The sequence below is a fragment of the Carcharhinus amblyrhynchos genome, chromosome 1 (assembly GCF_965287045.1).
Source record: "Carcharhinus amblyrhynchos chromosome 1, sCarAmb.v2.hapA, whole genome shotgun sequence".
Classification (NCBI taxonomy): Eukaryota; Metazoa; Chordata; class Chondrichthyes; order Carcharhiniformes; family Carcharhinidae; genus Carcharhinus; species Carcharhinus amblyrhynchos.
In genome coordinates this window covers 81,052,688-81,072,491 of record NC_137324.1, presented here as the reverse complement: position 1 = coordinate 81,072,491, position 19,804 = coordinate 81,052,688, and the positions used below count along the sequence as shown (strand labels likewise).

At 40.1% G+C, this 19,804-nt stretch overlaps 1 protein-coding gene across 12 annotated transcripts in view; it reads right to left on the bottom strand.

Moving 5' to 3' along the window:
* Positions 1-19,804, bottom strand: part of fryl (furry homolog, like) — a 474,495-nt gene that overhangs the window by 183,228 nt on the left and 271,463 nt on the right. For all 12 annotated transcript variants that reach the window (XR_013886541.1, XM_080187850.1, XM_080187842.1 and 9 more), the window contains 6 exons: positions 17,400-17,532; positions 10,095-10,202; positions 9,440-9,677; positions 9,148-9,333; positions 6,206-6,292; positions 1,887-2,155 (listed from right to left, as the gene is read on the bottom strand). Coding sequence is in view for 11 of the 12 variants with exons in the window: in XM_080187850.1 (XP_080043976.1) it covers positions 1,887-2,155; positions 6,206-6,292; positions 9,148-9,333; positions 9,440-9,677; positions 10,095-10,202; positions 17,400-17,532 (1,021 nt within the window). In the remaining variant the exon portion in view is untranslated. The remainder of the gene's footprint in view (positions 1-1,886; positions 2,156-6,205; positions 6,293-9,147; positions 9,334-9,439; positions 9,678-10,094; positions 10,203-17,399; positions 17,533-19,804) is intronic.

Here is a 19,804-nt window from a genome sequence, read left to right as displayed (position 1 = left end):
AGAAGATCAAGTTCCAAGTTACTCAAAATTTTCCAGCAGGCTCATTCCTGCCAACCCCTCCCCCATCACATCAGATCAAATCTTCCAGTCTCTTTCAAAAATACTTTCCTCAGCCTAAGTATTACAAACTGACTTCCATCAGCAGACCCACGTGGAAAACTCCTAGTTTCTTAAATCCCCAAAAGTCCTGTCTGTTCCATCATCTTTCTCTCGAACAAACGATCAGCTCTCACCAGCATCCTGCTTGGCTGCTAACAGAAAAATGGTCTTTGCTCTTCACAGCAGAAGCTGCATTGTTTCTCTCTCTCTAATTACCTATGTCTTTGAGTCCAAAAAACAGCTGTTCCTTTTTCTGTGTCAACAATTTAAAACAGTCACGATTTTCAAAAGATTTTGGTTTTTCTTCCATGACAAGCAAAGCACAAGCCTGTTTCTAGCAGAAGTTTAGTATAACAAGCATCTTGTCCCTCCCTCTTACCCAGAGGATTCTCAGGTTAAAGGAGACATTTTATAACATGACCATCTTGTAACACTTTGTAGCAACCCTGGGGAACTCAGCTGTATATCTTGCTCCAGTCTGAAAAAACAACCGTTTACCACTATTCACTGTTTCCTGACACTCAACTCAACTTTTTACCATGCTGCCACCATCCCATTTATTCCACGAGATTCAACTTTGGTGGCAAGCCTATTATGTTGCAATGTGGAAGACCACATACACCATGTCAAAAACATTAGCTTCATCAATATTTTATTACCTCATCAAAAAGCTAAATAAAGGTAGAAAGTTGGCCAAATTTTGTTCTGTTTAATCATTCCTAAAACCTTTCCCTCTACTGACGTTAAGCTGACAGGGCTGCAGTTGTTGGGTTTATCTTTGTATTTTTCTTTGAACAAGAGTGTGACATTTGCAATTCTCCAGTCGTCTGGTACAATCCATATTACTGAGGATTGGAAGATTATGGTCAGTATCTCCACAGGTTTCACTCATTTTTCCCCTCATTATCCACAATACATGGTATCTAGCGTGGTATCTGATCCACACTTCATAAGAATTTGAGAAATAAGAGGTTAAGTGGCACTTGTGTCCATTTTGCCATTTAATATCAACGCTGATCATCGTCCTCAACTCAACTTTCCTGTTCGATCTCCATATTTCTCAACTCCCTTAAGAGTCTGAAAGCCTCAGTTTTGAATATAGTCAGTGACTCAGTCCTCGAGGGTTAAGAATTTCACAGAGTCACAACCTTCAAGAGTGAAGTAATTTCTTACCTCAGCATTGAAATCATGCTGTTAATATCCCAAGACCAGAGTCACTAATTCTAGTTTCTGATCTGTGACCATTTATCAAAATGGGTCTCACTCTCCACAGATACTGCCAGATCTGCTGAGTAATCCCAGCATTTTCTGATCCTATTTCAGGATTCCAGCATCTGCAGTATTTACTTTTGGTCCCCTAATTTTAGACTCACTAGCTGGGGGAACTGGCCTCTCAGAGTCTACCCTGACAAGTCCATTCAGAATCTTGTACAATTCAATGAGATCACCTCTCATTCTTTTAAACTGCAGTCAATATAGATCCATTCTACTCTATCTCTACAAATGATGCTGACCCCTTCAACCCATAACAGTCAAATGAACCTTGGTTGCACACTTTCTAAGACAAGAATTTGCTTTCTTAGGTACAGGTGCCTAATAAAATTGTTTAAGAAGCTCATAACCAATATTGATCAATGGTAATTTACCATGTTTAACCTGAATTCTAAATTCACAAATCTAACAAACTAAAAGATGCAGAAGAGGGATCACTCATGCATATCACTAACTGATAAGGGGCCACAGTCATGGCTAGCAATAAGTTTCAGAATCAATTCAGAAAGACTTACTTTATGTCCACTTGTGGAGAAAGCATCTGTAGGCGAATATATGAAAACATCCATGCATAACTCAGTGCTGATGGACAGTGTTTGGGCAAATTTTCTTGCTTGAGAAAGCTTGATAAGCTAATTACCCAAGGGTCCAGACCCTGTGTCACGTGTGCAAATATCCAAATGTGTGAAGGACTGACCACATCAAACTGATGACTGATGGGAGAGGAACTCCATTCTGCAAGTGTTTGGAGGTCTATCCCAGTGGGACAATACAGCAAGTTTGTCTGATTTACGGGCAAAAAAAAGTTTTTTTTAGAATATATATCATTTTAGAAAGTTATATTCAATATGAAGCAGCAACAAAAGAAAATATCTCCCGATCCTAAGCATACCAGCAGATTTAATTTCCTTCCCTCATGAAAATACTGGATTCTTGCTGGGTTATGATTGTATGTGGCCTTCCTGTAGTTCACACAGTAAGTCTTTCGTCACATGTGCTGTTATGCTATTAAATTATGAGGGACATAATGACCAAGTGTAATCTTGTTCTCAATGGGGAGAGGCATGCCACCAGATATGAAGAGCAAAAATCTTTTATTTGTCCTGGGAAACATACTATCACAGTAAGAAGTCTCACAACACCAGGTTAAAGTCCAACAGATTTATTTAGTAGCACAAGCCACAAGCTTTTAGAGTGCTGCTCCTTCATCAGGTGAGTGGGCGTTCTGTTCACAAACAGGGCATATAAAGACACAAACTCAATTTACAAAATAATGGTTGGAATGCAAGTCTTAAAGGTACATACAATGTGAGTGGAGAGAGGGTTCTGCAAGCCCAGGCAAGTCGTGGCAATTACAGATAGTGTAACATGAACCCAGGATCCCAGTCAAGGCCATCCTCATGTGTGCAGAACTTGGCTATCAGTTTCTGCTCAGTGCAAGCCCATGGATAACCTCATGACGGTCCACTTCTCTAGCTTCCACCCTAAACACGTTAAAGAAGCCATTGTCTACGGACAAGTCCTCCGTATACACAGGATCTGCTCAGATGAGGAGGATCGCAACAGGCACTTCCAGACGCTGAAAGATGCCCTCATAAGAACAGGATATGGCGCTCGACTCATCGATCAACAGTTCCAACGTGCCACAGCAAAAAACTGCACCAACTTCCTCAGAAGACAAACATGGGACAGGGCGGACAGAGTACCCTTTGTCATCCAGTACTTCCCCGAAGTGGAGAAGCTACAACATCTTCTCTGGAGCCTTCAACATGTCATCGATGAAGATGAACATCTTGCCAAGGCCATCCCCACACTCCGACTTTTTGCCTTCAAACAACCGCACAACACGAAACAGATCATTGTCCGCAGCAAACTACCCAGTCTTCAGGAGAGCAGAGACCACGACACCGCACAACCCTGCCACAGCAGCCTCTGCAAGACATGCCGGATCATCAACACAGATGCCATCATCTCACGTGAGAACACTATCCACCAGATACATGGTACATACACTTGCAACATTTCTATCTGATACACTGCAGGAAAGGGTGTCCTGAGGCATGGTACACCCGGGAGACTATGCAGATACTACGACAATGGATGAAAGAACACCGCTCGACAATCATCAGGCAGGAGTGTTCCCTTCCTGGTGGGGAACACTTCAGCAGTCACGGGCATTCAGCCTCTGATCTTTGGATAAGCGTTCTCCAAGGTGGCCTTCACAACACAGAATCGCTGAGCAGAAACTGATAGCCAAGTTCTGCACACGAGGACGGCCGCAACCAGGATCTTGGGTTCATGTCACACTATCTCTAACACCATGACTTGGGCTTGCAAAACCTCACTAACTGTCCTGGCTGGAGACAATACACATCTCTCTAGCCTGTGCTTAACCCTCTCTCCACTCATATTGTCTGTATCTTCTAAGACTTGAATACCTGCAAAGACTCGCATTCTAACCATTATTTTGTAAATTGAGTTTGTCTTTATATGCCCTGTTTGTGAACAGAACTCCCACTCACCTGACGAAGGAGCAGCGCTCTGAAAGCTTGTGGCTTGTGCTACCAAATAAACCTGTTGGACTTTCACCTGGTGTTGTGAGATTTCTTACTGTGTTTATCCCAGTCCAATGCCGGCAGCTCCACATCATGGCAATCATACTATCACCCAGGCTGGAATTAGCTGACTTCTGATAGAATGGATCCTGAACCCAAGATGTTATTGCTCTGTGTGGTTCAGCTACTCAATGAGTAAACTCATATATATGTAACTGAAAATTAAGGTAATGATAATGAGCTATGTTTCATAAAACAAAGTAGAACCACTGACATAGAGATATCAAATTACTCATGCAGCTGTAGCCTTCAAAGTGAGGTGCGATATAGTGATTCATTAGTCATTTTATCAATTTAATCACATTTCAAATCATAATCATACTTTGATATGTGGGTTGGTTGATTATTTTAAATCTGTCGTACTCCACAATATTCTTGAATTAATTACAATATACGCTTCTGTGAGGTTGGAAATTTCACAGTTGATGTACTTATAGGTAATTGGATGTCTTCTCTAGACAGCCTTATTCTGCTGATTTTTTTAAATTGCAAAACCATTGAAGTTGATCAAAAACATATTCTGATGATGTCTGAATAATTATTAGCCTATTAACTAGAGTATTGTTTAGTTGTTACCATTTTTGGCTCAAAATAAAGGTCTGAAAGGACAATCATGTCTTTGAACCCCACTGTGAATGACAGTTGCATCTATTTGTAGAGATAAAATTTTGATTCCTCTTATCTATAATTAGATGAAATTCTTGAATGCAAATAATTATTTTCCAAGTAAGAGGGGCCCTACAAGGTGTCAAAGAGGCTCAAGGTTTGTGGTGGGGGGTGAGACACAAGGAGCAGTGTTTCACCTCTCCAGCAAGGACAGAGTTGACTGGGACCATCTCTCTCAGTTTACCAGTTCTACCTTTTATCATTTGGTATGGAATTTACAATTCATGTGGATATACTTTTATAACAATTTTATTACAAATAATGAAGATATACTTCTGAAGTCTACAGGCTTTAACCACTTTCTAAAATCAATTAAATGACTGGAAGGCTCAAGTCATATTTAGTAAGCTAAATATGGAACAGGGTATCTGTTTGACCCAAGGACAACATTGTGGTAAGTGTATACCATGCATTTAGAGTCACACAGAGGAAGCCAGGACCCATTTACAGATGTGGTCTTTGGCCCAGCACAGGAAAAAAATACATGGCAAATCAGGGTCAACTTTTATACACAGCTTCATCCCATAAAAAGTAACAAAATTAACGATTACTTATTTTTGGTGATATATTTTGAAGCAGCAATATTGGCCTGGACACTGAGAAAACAATCCTGCTCTTCAGGTAGTGTCTTTGGTGTTCAGCTGAACCAGTGAAACAGTAGATTTCAGAACAACAGATCAATGGGGAACTATAGCTTCAGCAACCTGTCTTGTTTTGCAGTAATATTCAAGTTCTGTACTACCAAACTGCTGTTAGGTCAAGTTCCATGGAGAAATCAATTCTTCAATGATATTAACAGTATTGCACATATTACATCTTTGTCTTCCGTCTTTACTTTTTCTTTCAATTTACATTCCAAAACCTTATCAAAATAAAAGATTAATTAAAATTGACGCAAGCGAGAGCTTGTTGCATCCGAATATACACAGTATGTTTCTTAAATAAAAGAACAAGACTACAAGGGAGGCACAAGGTAGATGCTGTGGTCTTGGTGAGAAAGAAAAAAAGAGCTTTAACTCTAGACAGACACAGAAGTACCCAAGAGCAGCTAAGATAGAAACATAGGGCTTTGTCCAGTTTTTCAACCCGTCTGAAAGGAGCACCTGCCTCCTGGTGTAGAAAGGCACAGGTTAATAGTTTGTTGTGTGTGGAATCATGAATGAGAATGAATATTTATTGGCCTTGGCCTTTAATTCATTGTATAGTTATATTATCTAATACTGTACCCCCAGGAGGACAATATATTCACCTAATGTAACAATTACTTTATTCCTAATATAGCCCACTTCATAACCTTGGAACGCAAGACATAGGATGATCAATTATGCAATTTATTATTTTGTTTTGGTACATCTTATTCTAACGCTAGGGGATGTTCGTAAGCTGTTATGAACTTTTGGCATTCACTATCTAAAGCATGACTAATGTGACGAGAACTGAGTAATAATTTCTAAATATGTAAATGAAGTTCACACTTTTATTCATATTGTCAAAACTGTCAATACTATATTGCCTTCTAACTGTAAAGTATCAATTTCCGCTCACTGATCTACCTGGTCTGCTCCAGTGAGGTGTATGAAGCTTTCCAAGATTGAAGGGCTTAATCGATCCATGACATCAATTGCAAGCTCTTCGTCTCCCTGAAATAAAAGGAAAATTATCTTGTATAATGTGCAGAGACTTGGGCCACAATGCAAAAACAACAAGCATGCAGTCTTACCTAATAGGCAAACTGGCAAGAACGTTATCAATAAATTATGTTGGAATTCTAATAAAATACATGAGATTAATGGGACTCGAGGACCTTGGTTTAGTAAAAGGCCAATTTTTTCATATGCTTTACAAAAGCATATCATTTCTGACTAAACAGTTAAGCTTCATCTATATGCTGAAGTTCAATGAGATTGGAATGATTATGGTTTTGGATGGAAGGTGGTGTAGGTTTAACAGTTTCCCATTTGTTCTGTAAATTATCTCCATGCTTCAGTAATTACTGAAGGCAAGCTGCAGTATTGCAGCAAGGAAAACAAAAGGGACAGTTGACGTAATGGCACACCGTTGTTTTTGACGCCATCCCTCACCACGATGGGGTTTTCAGCAGTTTGATTGGTGAGGATCACAGCTTGCATGTTATCATGGAGCAGGTTGAGGATGGTGACAAATTTCAAAGAGCATCCAGATTTGATGAAGATACTCTAAACGAACGTGTTTGACAGTAAAAGGTTTTCTTGACTTGGAAAAGGCCATGTACAGCAGCTGACGCTATTCCTTATTTTTATTGAATCTGCCATGATCCCCCTTCGATTATTATCAATGTGAGGATATTGGAAAATGGCGACCAATTTCCTATCTTGGGAACCTCCTCTCAAAGAAGGCAGAATAGACAATGTAATTCATCATCATGTCCAACATGTCGGCTCAGCCTTCGGACTGAGGAAGAGTATGAGGACCAGCATCTCAAACTCAGCACTAAGGTACCATTCACTCAAAATGAACTCCAGGGGACAGAGCATTATGTGTGTATGATTGATACCAGGCTCCTAAAGCAACTGTTCAATTTGGAATTCAGTTGCAGTAGAAAACACCTAGTACAACTGAAATACCATAAGGATGTCCTCAATACACCCCTGAAGATATCAAACATCCCGACCAAGTCATGAGAGTCCCTGACTTGTGATGGAGAAGTTTTGTTTGAGAAGACAAGAAACAAATCAAGAAATTTTGTTGGCAGCACATAGGGTGAAGTAGAGGTGTAAGGTGACATAGTAGCTGCCTTACAGCACCACTGATCAAGGTTCAATTCCAGTCTTGAATGACTGCCTATGTGGAGTTTGTACATTCTCCCAGTGTCTGCATGAGTTTGCTCCAAGTGCTCTATTTCCTCCCTCAGTGCAAAGATGTGTAAATTAGGTGGATTAGCCATGGTAGGTCTGCCCAATCTTTCAAACACAATCTGTCCCACATGAGGCAGAGTTTACAGCTTGTGCATTGGACATAGCAGCCATCTCAGAAGTCATTGAACTGGAATGGAAATAAGTCATCCTCAGTCCTGAAGGGACTGCCTAAGAAGTCTGCATGTTATGTATTTGAATCTTCAAGATAGGTGTTACACATAAGATTATTACCCAAAATTAGGGCTCATGGGATTGAGGGCAATATATTATTTGTATTATTGTAATATATTGCTTAATGGACAGAAAACAGAGTCGGAATAAATATGCCACTTTTGGGTTGACAGGCTGCAGCTAGCACAGAGTAAAACAAGGATCTGTACTTGTGCCTTGGTGACTTACAATTTTACAATTTATCTCACAGATTTAAATGAAGGGACTGTGCATAATCTATGCAGGTTTGTGCTGAACATAATAAAGTCAGGTGGAAAAATAAGCACTGAGGGAAATGTAAAAGGGTTGCAAGTGTTAGAATGTAACCAATGATAACATTAGATCTGTGAGGGTCAGCTGACCAGGTAAACTATGGAACCAATGACAAAATGATGTGGCTGTCAGCTGACTCAGTATAAATAAGAAGCAGTTGGAAATTGTGAAAAGCTTGGAAAGTTCTCAAGTATTGGAGACATGAAGTTTCTTTATTAAACTCTATCCTTTGATTTATTAGTTGGAGTAAGTTTTGTTTTATTGCCTGCAACTGAAGAGTCCCTTTTGCTGGATGAACAGCAAAGACATAGTTTTGTTAACTTAGTGGGCAGGAGAAGGAGGAAGTGTGAAATTATCCACCTTGGAAGGAAAGAGTGAAAATCAGAGCTTTTCTTTACAATTCTTCTTCTTCGAAATAGGAATTTTTTACGTATGCCTGAGAGGACAGTTGACAGTTGGGAACTATGCTTGATGTCTCATCAAAAGCCTGTGCAGTATTGTCTCAATATTCCACTGAAATATCAACCTAGATTTCTATGCTTAAGTCTTAGAGTGGAACTTAACCTTCTATTAAGAGCCAGAATTGCTGCCAACTGAACCACAGGTGACACTAAATGATATGTTGGCATTTATGACAAAGGAACTGAAGTATAAGATTAAAGAAGTCCTGCTGAAATAATACAGGATTTTCGTGAAACTACATTTGAAGTATTCTGTACAATTTTGATCTCCTTACCCAAGGAAGGATATACTTTAAGTAAGTTAAATGAGGATGCACTAGACTGATTGCTGGGATGGGGAGAGATGAGGTAGATTTTGTTTATATTCAATCAAAATCAGAAGAATGAGAGGTGATTTCACTAAAACATAAAATTCTTAAGGATAATCTATGCTGTAAATTTTGCTGATTAAACCTATCCTTTTTTTCAAAGATCGACACATCAGTAAGCTTTGGTCCCTGATATTAGAAGTAAGGGCCAACTTTTTTTTTAAATTGGCTAATAATGAGCAATATTGAATCACAAAATAATACAGCACAAGGAGGTCAGTCAATTTTATGATCAATTCTGCAGCACACAACTGTTAATAATAAACAGAAACCTATTAGTAGCACTAACCTTTGAAACTCCCAAAGCTGTGAACAAAGTTCTAATTTCTCTTAGAATGTTGACAGCAAGTCTCCTGGTGGCTGGCCGACAGCTGCAGAGAACCACTAAGGCAAAACCTTCTGCTGCATGGAAGACAGAAGAATAAGGGCTCCGTTCCAGTGGAAGCGTGTGGGAAGCTCCATTGGGAACAGCACGCTGTGGATAATAAGTTATTGTTAAGAAGTGTTAAGTCACAAAAAAATTAGTGGTTGATCTATAATGAACTATTTCACTGCAAATTCCTTGTAAATTTTGTCTTTACCTGCAAATCTTGACTTTTCATGTGAGATTGAACTGCTTGTTTCCAATGGTTTATTAATTGCACTAACATCTTGACAGAGTTATCTAGGAGCGTTGGATGGACATCATTCACCTCTCGGACAATGAATGACACAAACCCTGACAGAACATCTTCCCTCCAGTCAGGAAAGTCAACCATTAAAGCCTGTAGAGTAGTGAATGCCAGACCTCGAAGCTCTTCATCCATGTGAATGGTGAGTCTGTAAAACAAAACAAAATATATTCCAATTACTATGAGTAAGAGTGTATAACATATTCATCCCTTGAGTTATAAAGATGCAGGTTACTAAATGTCCGAAGTAAAAACAGAAAATGGAGGAAACATTCAACAGTTCTGGCAGCATTTGTAGAGAGAGAAATTCAGTGAATGTCTCAGGCCAATAATCCTTCATCAAAGTCTCAAAATGGATCCATTTGCTTTTCTTCTTTGAAACTAAAGTTGAAGTTCACTTAGCCTCAACTGTAACGTTACATGGTGCTCATCTAAGCAAAGCAAAATTGATGTATCATTTGCTGTACTATTTTCTATTCTATGTAATTCAATGCTTTGTGTATTAAAATACATAAAATCCAATCTGTAAAACCACTATTAATTTTTGGTGAAATGAATGCATCACCTTGCCAAGAGTTCAACAAGTTCTGCCCTACTCATGCCATCTGGAATCAGCCTGGGAATAGCAGCCACACATGTCCGGAAGAGATCTATCTTAGGCTTTCTTTCACCCCTATTAAAACACAAAAACATTGAAATGGTCAACCACAATAATTTTTAAGACTAGAAAAAGTTGCTGGAATTACTTCTGATTTTTTTCACCTTGGTGTTTTATGGTTTGCTAATTGTAGAAAGTCTCCACTGACTTTAGCATATTACATTGGAAATCTCCTTTGTGCACCAATCATCAGGAAATGTTAAGGAAATGTGGTTTAATTTTTTACGAAAAGAAGATAAATAAAGTCTATTTATTAGTCACAAGTACTTACTACAATGAACCTTGCTGTGAAATTCCCTTAGTCGCCACACTCCAGCACCTGTTCAGGTCAATGCACCTAACCAGCACGTCTTTCAGATTGTGGGATGAAACCAGTGTATCTAGAAGAAACCCATGCAGACGCAGGGAGAATGTGCAAATTCCACAGACAGTGATCCAAGGTGGGATTCAAACCCAAGTCCTTGGCATTGTGAGGCAGTAGTGCTAATCACTGTGCCATTGTGCCGCCCCCTACTGAGGTGATGCAGTTTATTTATGGGGAGAGGGTGGGAAGGTGGAACTGAGACACGACAGATCAGCCATGATCTTATTGAATGGCGGGGCAGGCTCGAAGGGCTAGATGGCCTACTCCTGCTCCTATTTCTTATGTTCTAAGTCTGGAGGCAACTGACAAAATTCATCTTGGCAAATTGTTCACAAATATCAGCAAACCATTACTTAGAAATTCAGAAATTGTCAGTATTTGAATTGTTTTGTTCAAAAGGACAAAATTTCAGAAAAACAAAATAATTTTGAAATATATGAACTCAAGAGGGAATTAATCAATATTTCTGCAATGAGAGGAATGAGATGTAATAAAAAGATGTATTAACGCAGTTGAGTTATAAAGAAAAGCTGTTTGGAGAGAGTGCTGCGACTTGACATCTTAAATATGTAAATAATGAAGGATTTTGAATAAATATTACTACTCAGCACTAACAAACACACTAAAAGAATGATTATAAGATTTCAATGCGTATTACAATCCAAACAAGCATCACGTTAGTCGATATAAGTCTGTCATCTCGACAGATTAATTTGTACTGAACAGATTTGTGATACTTAATCCAAATGTGATGCAACGAAAACATGAAATAATGAGATAAAGTGAAAAATGGTGTGTTTGAAAACACTGAAATTTGTATCCTGCAGAAATCTCAGCAGTAATTAGCTTTAATCATTGGCTCATAATGGCATCAGAGAGGTAATCCAACCTAATGGGCAGACTTTTAACCTATCGACCTGCTTGCAGTGCTGGGGTACTCCGGCAACTGGTCAGAAACCTGAAAGAAAATGGAACAGATTTGGCCATGGCTCTTCAACTGAGCCACATCATGAGCATCCCACTTCTGGATTTCTTGACCAACTGGGAAGAGCAGGCATGGTCACAACCATAACCTGGCTGTTAACGATGCATCAATTGACCCACTCTGCAACTGACAGGACACAAATAAGAACATTACTGAAGGGGACCCAATGTGGAATGTCTGCTCATTAGTTCTCTGAGATATCCCAGGAAGTAATGTGGTGGCTAGAAGAAAGAGGTCAGCTTTTGATAGTAACAGGATTATGGTCTGTTGTTTGTAGTTACAGGCTGAAAGTATTTCAATGGCCTTTTCAGGGCAAGAAAGTGACTGGCACATTACCTTCAAGTGCCAATTCCCTCAATGATTTTCCAGCTTTCTTCTGAATAGCACTTCTCAACTAAAACACCTCGCAGATTCACCTACTCACCTCTTTCAAGATAGCTCCTCACATCCCATATAAAAACCAACAATGAAACATACCCTCATTTTACTGATATCTCACATCTATCTTTCAGTCATTCTCCACAAATGTCATCCTCCATCCCTCTCAAACATTCTGCTTCTCTCATTTAGCTCTCTTCCTTCCCTCCTTGCAGAAGACAGCACAGAATGTCAGGGAAAGACACAAAACCTGGGAGTGGCTCTCCAGTAAATACTACATTGACAGCTGTGAAGCAGATGGTGATGGAGTGCATTGTCATTGTAGATGGAAGATGGAGGTGCCTGAAGGTAGAATTAGCTATCAGGCAGTCAGTGGCACCCCACATTCACTTATGTTGACGTAATACCACCTCTAACTAAAATATGATCATCTACACAATGATACTTTCACCCTTTCCCTTGTTGGCTCTAATTCAAGTCTTTCATCTCTCACAGGGTCTTCAAACTTAATACAAATGTACGAAGTACCATCACACAACTCATGTACATCCTCTACCAGTTCAGATATACACAGCTTGGTCTGGTCTCCGAGGCAGTTAGTTGGGTTATCATATTAAGTTCTTCTCTTTCAGAATAATTGTAACTGAGGAAAATTAAAATACCTATTTCAGGACTGTGATCTAAATGCCTTTCAGCCAATGTAGGCCAAGGGGCTTGTAACCAGAAAAAGCCCTTGGACTGACTACAACTTCTCACTGTGTGTAATTCTATAAAAGCACCACACAGTGCAATTTGACCAATGTACATAGTTTCATAAAGATCTCTGGACTTGTACTGAAATATATATAGTGTTCTTAGACTGAACACAGCGTAAATTTTGATCTCCTGGGAAATGTAAGTATGATCGCAAATTACTGTGGTAATGATTGGAAATGTTTTTATAATCTTTTTCAGATTATATATGAATAAAGTATATTTTTGAAATAAAAAACACTACTTTAGGACTCTGGCATACTTTTACATAGATCAGCCATGATCACATTGAATGGTGGGGTTTGAAGGGTCTTGTGGCCTACCCCTGCTTATATTTCTTGTGTTAAGCTTGATGTGGTTTATAAGGGAAGTAAGCAGTAAAAAGAGGTGCGTAACATACATAGTTATAACTTTTATTGTAAAACTATATTGTAAAGACTGTTTAAATTTTTGAATACATAACACTTTTGTTGAAAAACAGCAAATCTTGTGGTGTTAGTCTGGTAATTACCAGTTATTCAGATTTTTCTTAATGTTAATTCCCTAAATGGATCATGACCCCAGAAACATTAGCATTTATTTCTTCTTAACTTCCCACATGCAGCTACACCCATCCTCCCTGACAGGTTAAACTTTCCACTATATTTGTGCCAGACTTTTGAAAGAGCTATTTGATTAGTTCCACTCCCCTGCACTTTATCAACAGTAGGCCAAATTTTACTGTTAAGTGTATTTTTCAATCCCTTTTGAAAACTGAATATACTTCCACCACTCTTTCAGGCAATGTATTCTTCCTCATAACTTGCTTCATAAACATTTTTTCATTTCTTCCCCAGATGTCTCCCCCCACCCCTCCAAAATATCTTACATCTACGCCCCATGACCATCCTCCCAGTGGAAATAATTTCTCCCCATCTCTTCTATCAAACCTTTCATAATTTGAAAACTTTTATAAAAATCTGCCTTAACCTTCTCTGCAGTAAGGATAACAATCCCAGCTTCTCTTGTATCTCTATACAACTGAACTTCCGCAGCCTTCGTATCATTGTGGTATGATTAGACCTGATCTTACATTCATTGCACATCTGCAGTTCACAAATGAACACAGCGTAATTGGCTACAGTTTTAGACTGTAGTAGGTTAAAAATTAAGAACACAAATTTTACCAAACAAATATTCCTCAAGGAACTCTGAGCTAAAGTTCAAATTCAGCTGAACCAAAACAAGGTGCAATTCACCTACCCCAACCCATTCTATAATTCTTCAACCATTAAAAAAAGCAAATCACTCTTGAAGCTCACAGTTACGGGCATTAGGAATTCAAGTCTCAATTCCATTGGCCACGAAAGCCTCCCCTCTGAAGACAGGCAGAACAGGGAGGCTTTGAATGCAATAGAATGTTTTATGAGCAGTTCCCCTTTCATATAGGGATATAAAAATAATCAACCCACACAAATTAAATTCAACATAACATCCTGATCCTGCACAGAGTGATGCAAAAGCAGTTGTCTACGATATCAAATTGTCTCTTAGCTTATGCATCAGACAGGAAATAAAAGTCAACCAATGTCGAGACCTGACATTAACACTAAAAATAAGGGCAAATAAATGAAAGTTAGCATGAATTGTTGGGAGTCTAAAGCTGTAGTCAATTATACGGTGTTCAGTTGTGAACTGTAAATGTGCTGTGAATGCAAGATCAGTTCTAAACATATTACTGCAGTGGAAATTTGCCACAATGATACAAAGGCTGAGGAAGTTCAGTTATATAGAGGTACAAGAGCAGCTGGGATTGTTATCCTTACTCAGAGAAGGTTAAGGCAGATTTTTATAAAGGCTTTCAAAATTTTGAAATGTTTAATCAAATAGATGGGGATGGGGGGGAAGAAATCTGGGGGAGAAATGAAAAAATATTCATGAAGTAAATTTGTTAAATTAATTAGATTGAATTAATTGATGCAAGATTGGTTGATAAAGTAATGCAGTTGACATTGTTTATATGATGTCGAGATGCCGGCATTGGACTGGGATAGGCACAGTAAGGAGTCTCACAAAACCAGCTTAAATTCCAACAGGTTAATTTGGTAGCACAAGCCACCAGCTTTCGGAACACTGCCCGTTCATCAGGTGAGTGCACGTTGTTATACATTGTTTATATGGACATTCAATTGGCTTTTAAGTAAATACCACAAGAGGGGTTACAGCTAAATTAATAGTCATGGAATTAAAGGGACACTGGCAGTGTGGATGCAAAATTAACTAAGAGACACTAAATTAAGTAATGAAGTGGTAGGGGATGGGGATATGGCTGAGGTCTTGAATAACTTTTTTGTTTCTGTCTTCATGGAGGAGGACGTGAATAATTTGCCGGGTGTTAGAGATGGAAAGGTGGTAGGACTGGAGGGTCTTAATGACATTACTGTTACTAGAGAGGTGGTGCTCGACAGACTGGAGGGGCTGATTGTGGACAAGTCCCCAGGACCGGATGGAATGCATCCGAGGGTTCTGAAAGAAATGGCAGAGGTGATAGTGGATGCCTTGGTGGTTATTTTCCAGACGTCGCTGGATTCCGGGGAAGTGCCAGAAGATTGGAAAACGGCTAATGTTACGCCGTTGTTTAAGAAGGGTGGCAGGCAAAAGGCAGGGAATTATAGGCCGGTTAGTTTAACATCTGTTGTAGGTAAAATGTTAGAATCCGTCATCAAGGTCGGAAATAGCGAGGCATCTTGAGGGGAATTGCTTGATAGAGCAGACGCAGCACGGTTTCGTTAAAGGGAAGTCGTGTCTGACAAATTTACTGGAGTTCTATGAGGATGTGTCTAGGGCGGTGGATAGAGGAGAGCCGGTGGATGAGGTCTTTCTGGATTTTCAGAAGACGTTTGACAAGGTACCTCACAAGAGGTTATTGCAGAAGGTCAGGGGACATGGAGTGAGGGTAGGGTGTTAGCGTGGATAGAGGATTGGTTGTCAAATAGGAGGCAGAGAGTGGGGGTCAATGGGTGCTATTCGGATTGGCGGATGGTGACTAGTGGAGTGCCCCAGGGGTCGGTGCTGGGGCCTCAGCTATTTACCATTTATATAGATGATCTAGAGGAGGGAACCGAGTGTATGGTGTTGAAATTTGCTGATGACACCAAGATTGGTGGAACGGCAAGTTGTGCGGAGGGTGTGGAGAGTCTACAGAAGGATCTAGATAGGCTGGGCGAATGGGCCAGAAACTGGCAAATGGAATTTAATGTTGGCAAGTGCAAGGTGGTCCACTTTGGTAGGAATAATGGTAGGGAGGATTATTACTTATATGGAGAAAAACTGCAGCAGGCGACGGTGCAGAGGGACCTTGGGGTCCTTGTGCATGAGTCGCAAAAACCCAGCTTGCAGGTGCAGCAGGTGGTCAGGAAGGCGAATGGGATGCTGGCCTTCATTGCAAGGGGGATTGAATATAAAAGTAGGGAGGTCTTGCTGCGGCTGTATAGGGCGTTTGTGAGGCCGCAGCTGGAGTACTGTGTGCAGTTTTGGGCGCCGTACTTACACAAGGATATTTTGGCCTTGGAGGGAGTGCAGAGGAGGTTTACTAGGCTGATGCCAGAGTTGAGGGGGTTGAGCTATGAGGAGAGGCTGAATAAACTGGGCTTGTACTCGTTAGAGTTTAGAAGAATGAGGGGAGATCTCATTCAGACGTATAAGATGATGAATGGGATGGATAGGATAGAGGTGGAGAGACTCTTCCCACTCAGAAAGGATAGTAGGACTAGGGGGCACAACCTCAAGATAAAGGGGGGTGCGGTTTAGAACGGAGTTGAGGAGGAACTTCTTCACTCAAAGGGTGGTGAATCTCTGGAATTCTCTGCCCGTTGAAGTGGTGGAGGCTACCTCGCTAAATATTTTTAAGACGCGGGTTGATGGGTTTTTGATAAGAGAGGGGATTAAGGGTTATGGGGAGAGGGCGGGAATGTGGAACTGAGCCACGACAGATCAACCATGATCTTATTGAATGGTGGGGCAGGCTCGAAGGGCTAGATGGCCTACTCCTGCTCCTATTTCTTATGTTCTTATGTTCTTAAATGCTTTTTTTTTTCAGATGGAGGGGTAATATATTATTGTGTTCTCCCCAGATGCCTGCTCTTTTTGTTACACATCAAATACCAGTACTTTGATACATAAACTATAATATTAATGTTCACAGATGGCATGAAACTCAGAAGTGCAATAAATTATGAACAGAATAATAATAGACCACAGAAAATAGTTTTATGAATAGGCAGACGCTTTGCAGATCAAATTTAACACAGAACAGTGCAAAGTGATATATGTTGGCATAAAATTGAGAAAAGGCAATATAAACTAAATGGTATAAAAGGCAGTGAACGATGAGGGAAAGATCTGGGGCACATATTTTTGAAGGGGGTTGGACAAGTGATTTTAGAAAAAGCTTATAGGATTACATTAGTAATAGTAATAGAGAAAAGGGGTATACAGCAAGGAAGTTATGTTAAAACTTTATAAAACATTGATCAGGTCTCAGATGGAGTGTTGTTCAATTCTGGAAATCATATTTTAGAAAGAACCAAGACTTGAGGGGAGATGCAGAAAAAAAATGTTAGAACAACACCCAATGAGGAACTTCATCCAATGAAGAACTATCATTCTAAATGTTCGTCATTATCAATGCTTACATCCTCAAAGGAGATTTTATCCATTTCTGATTTATTTTTAAAATGTATTTCATGCTTACGTGATCATGTCCTCAGGCTCCTTGTTGGACATCTGCACACTCGTCATACTCATAGATCTTCCCACCTCCTTGTCCAAATGTCTGAGAATGCTATCAAGAGCCTTCCTCACTTGTGGATAGTAAAACGACATCCCTAGTGGACATAGATGATTTGGCATTGTTATTACACTAGTTAGTTCAAATTTTTTAACAAAAACAAAATGATGAAGCAAACACGAGATGTCAATCGGAAAACAGTTTGAAACAATATTACAAGTAATAGATGCAGTCTGTTCATTTTTAAATGAAAAGCTTTTTGGAGACGTAACCACAATAGTTATTAAAAATGTGAGAAGCACATCTGATAAATTACGAACAAGCTATGTGTCTAAAGTAGGGAAAGGGTTAATGGATTTTGCACATTGAATATGTCACAAACATAACTGTTCATCATGACTGATCTTCTCAAGCTTATGCTGCTCCTGGCAGTAATATAAGTTATTTGTTCACGTATTACCTGCTTTAACTCTCATTTTTATAAAGACAGATAGTTTAATGTGGCTGTTAGTTTGTAGACTTTGCAAATCTTACCTATTTGTGTTAGCTGGACATTGTTACATAGATGGTAGCTTACGATACCGGCTTTTGACAGCTGCTGATGTAAATCACGATACCGGCTTTTAACAGGAAGAGTCCTGCTGGGACATCCGCGATCGCACAAGTAACTTCAAAGACAGGGGTGCTGGTATTGCTGCAGAAGGGTTTTGAATCATGACTGGATTAAACCTCTGTCATGACTGCAACTGCTAGCTGGACTGTGAATCGTGATTAAGCCTGGGGCTGTATCACGACCAAGAAAGGAAGACCCGTAGTTCTGGCCGGAATGGGAAACTTGTGTCATGATTGACACTAAGACTCATGATATATAAATGCCCACTTGTGTTTGTGTTCTATGAGAAGTCTGGTAATCCAGGCTGGAATCAGTTTCTCCCAAAGCTTTGCAATAAAAACCACTGTATTTTGACTCACTATCAGTCTTTGAGGTATTATTTTACCTACAACACCAACCATCTTCAGTTGATTTCAGCAATGACCTTCCTTCTGTTCAAAGCTCAAAACTGAGGTTTTTCACTGACAATTGCAAAGTGTTCAGTTTATTCACAATTTTTATGAAACACTCCATGCTCACGTGCAACAAGACCTGGGTTGATAAGTGTTAAGTATTATTTGTTCCTTACAAATGTCAGGCAAGACCATCTCCAATAAGACACTGTCAAAACACCTCCCCTTGTACATTCCATGGCATTTCCAAAGTCAAATTCCCAATACCAACCTCCCAAAAGAGTCACCATTATCCAGGAACCTAGATCAGTCAGTTGACTGCAAGAGGCCAGAGACTATATATTCTGTAGCAAATAATTCACAGCCCAATTCCCCAACACTTCTATCACCTACAAGGCAAAAGTAAGCAATGTGAAGGAACATTCTCAACACCATTCAAGACGCTCGATATCATCCAGAACAATGCTGCTCTCTTTATTGGTGCCCAATTCGCCATATTAAGCACTCATTCCTGTCACCACAGACACTATATGGCTATACTACTTATAAGGTGCACTACAGCAGCTTGTCAAAAGCTTCTTTGACAATACTTCTCAAACGCAAAAACCCAGCTTGCAGGTGCAGCAGGTGGTCAGGAAGGCAAATGGGATGCTGGCCTTCATAGCGAGGGGGATTGAATATAAAAGTAGGGAGGTCTTGCTGCAGCTGTATAGGGCATTGGTGAGGCCGCAGCTGGAGTACTGTGTGCAGTTTTGGGCGCCGCACCTGCGCAAGGATATTTTGGCCCTGGAGGGAGTGCAGAGGAGGTTTACTAGGCTGATACCGGAGTTGAGGGGATTGAGCTATGAGGAGAGGCTGAATAAACTAGGCTTGTACTCGTTAGAGTTTAGAAGAATGAGGGGAGATCTCATTGAGACGTATAAGATGATGAATGGGATGGATAGGATAGAGGTGGAGAGACTCTTCCCGCTCAAAAAAGACAGTAGGACTAGGGGGCACAGCCTCAAGATAAAGGGGAGGCGGTTTAGAACGGAGTTGAGGAGGAACTTCTTCACTCAAAGGGTGGTGAATCTCTGGAATTCTCTGCCCGTTGAAGTGGTGGAGGCTGCCTCGCTAAATATTTTTAAGAAGCGGGTTGATGGGTTTTTGATAAGAGAAGGGATTAAGGGTTATGGGGAGAGGGCGGGAAAGTGGAACTGAGCCACGACAGATCAGCCATGATCTTATTGAATGGCGGGGCAGGCTCGAAGGGCTAGATGGCCTACTCCTGCTCCTATTTCTTATGTTCTTATGTTCTTACAAGGACAAGCAGACATGACAGCACCACTTTCAATTTTTCCTCAGAGTCACACACGTTCGTGACT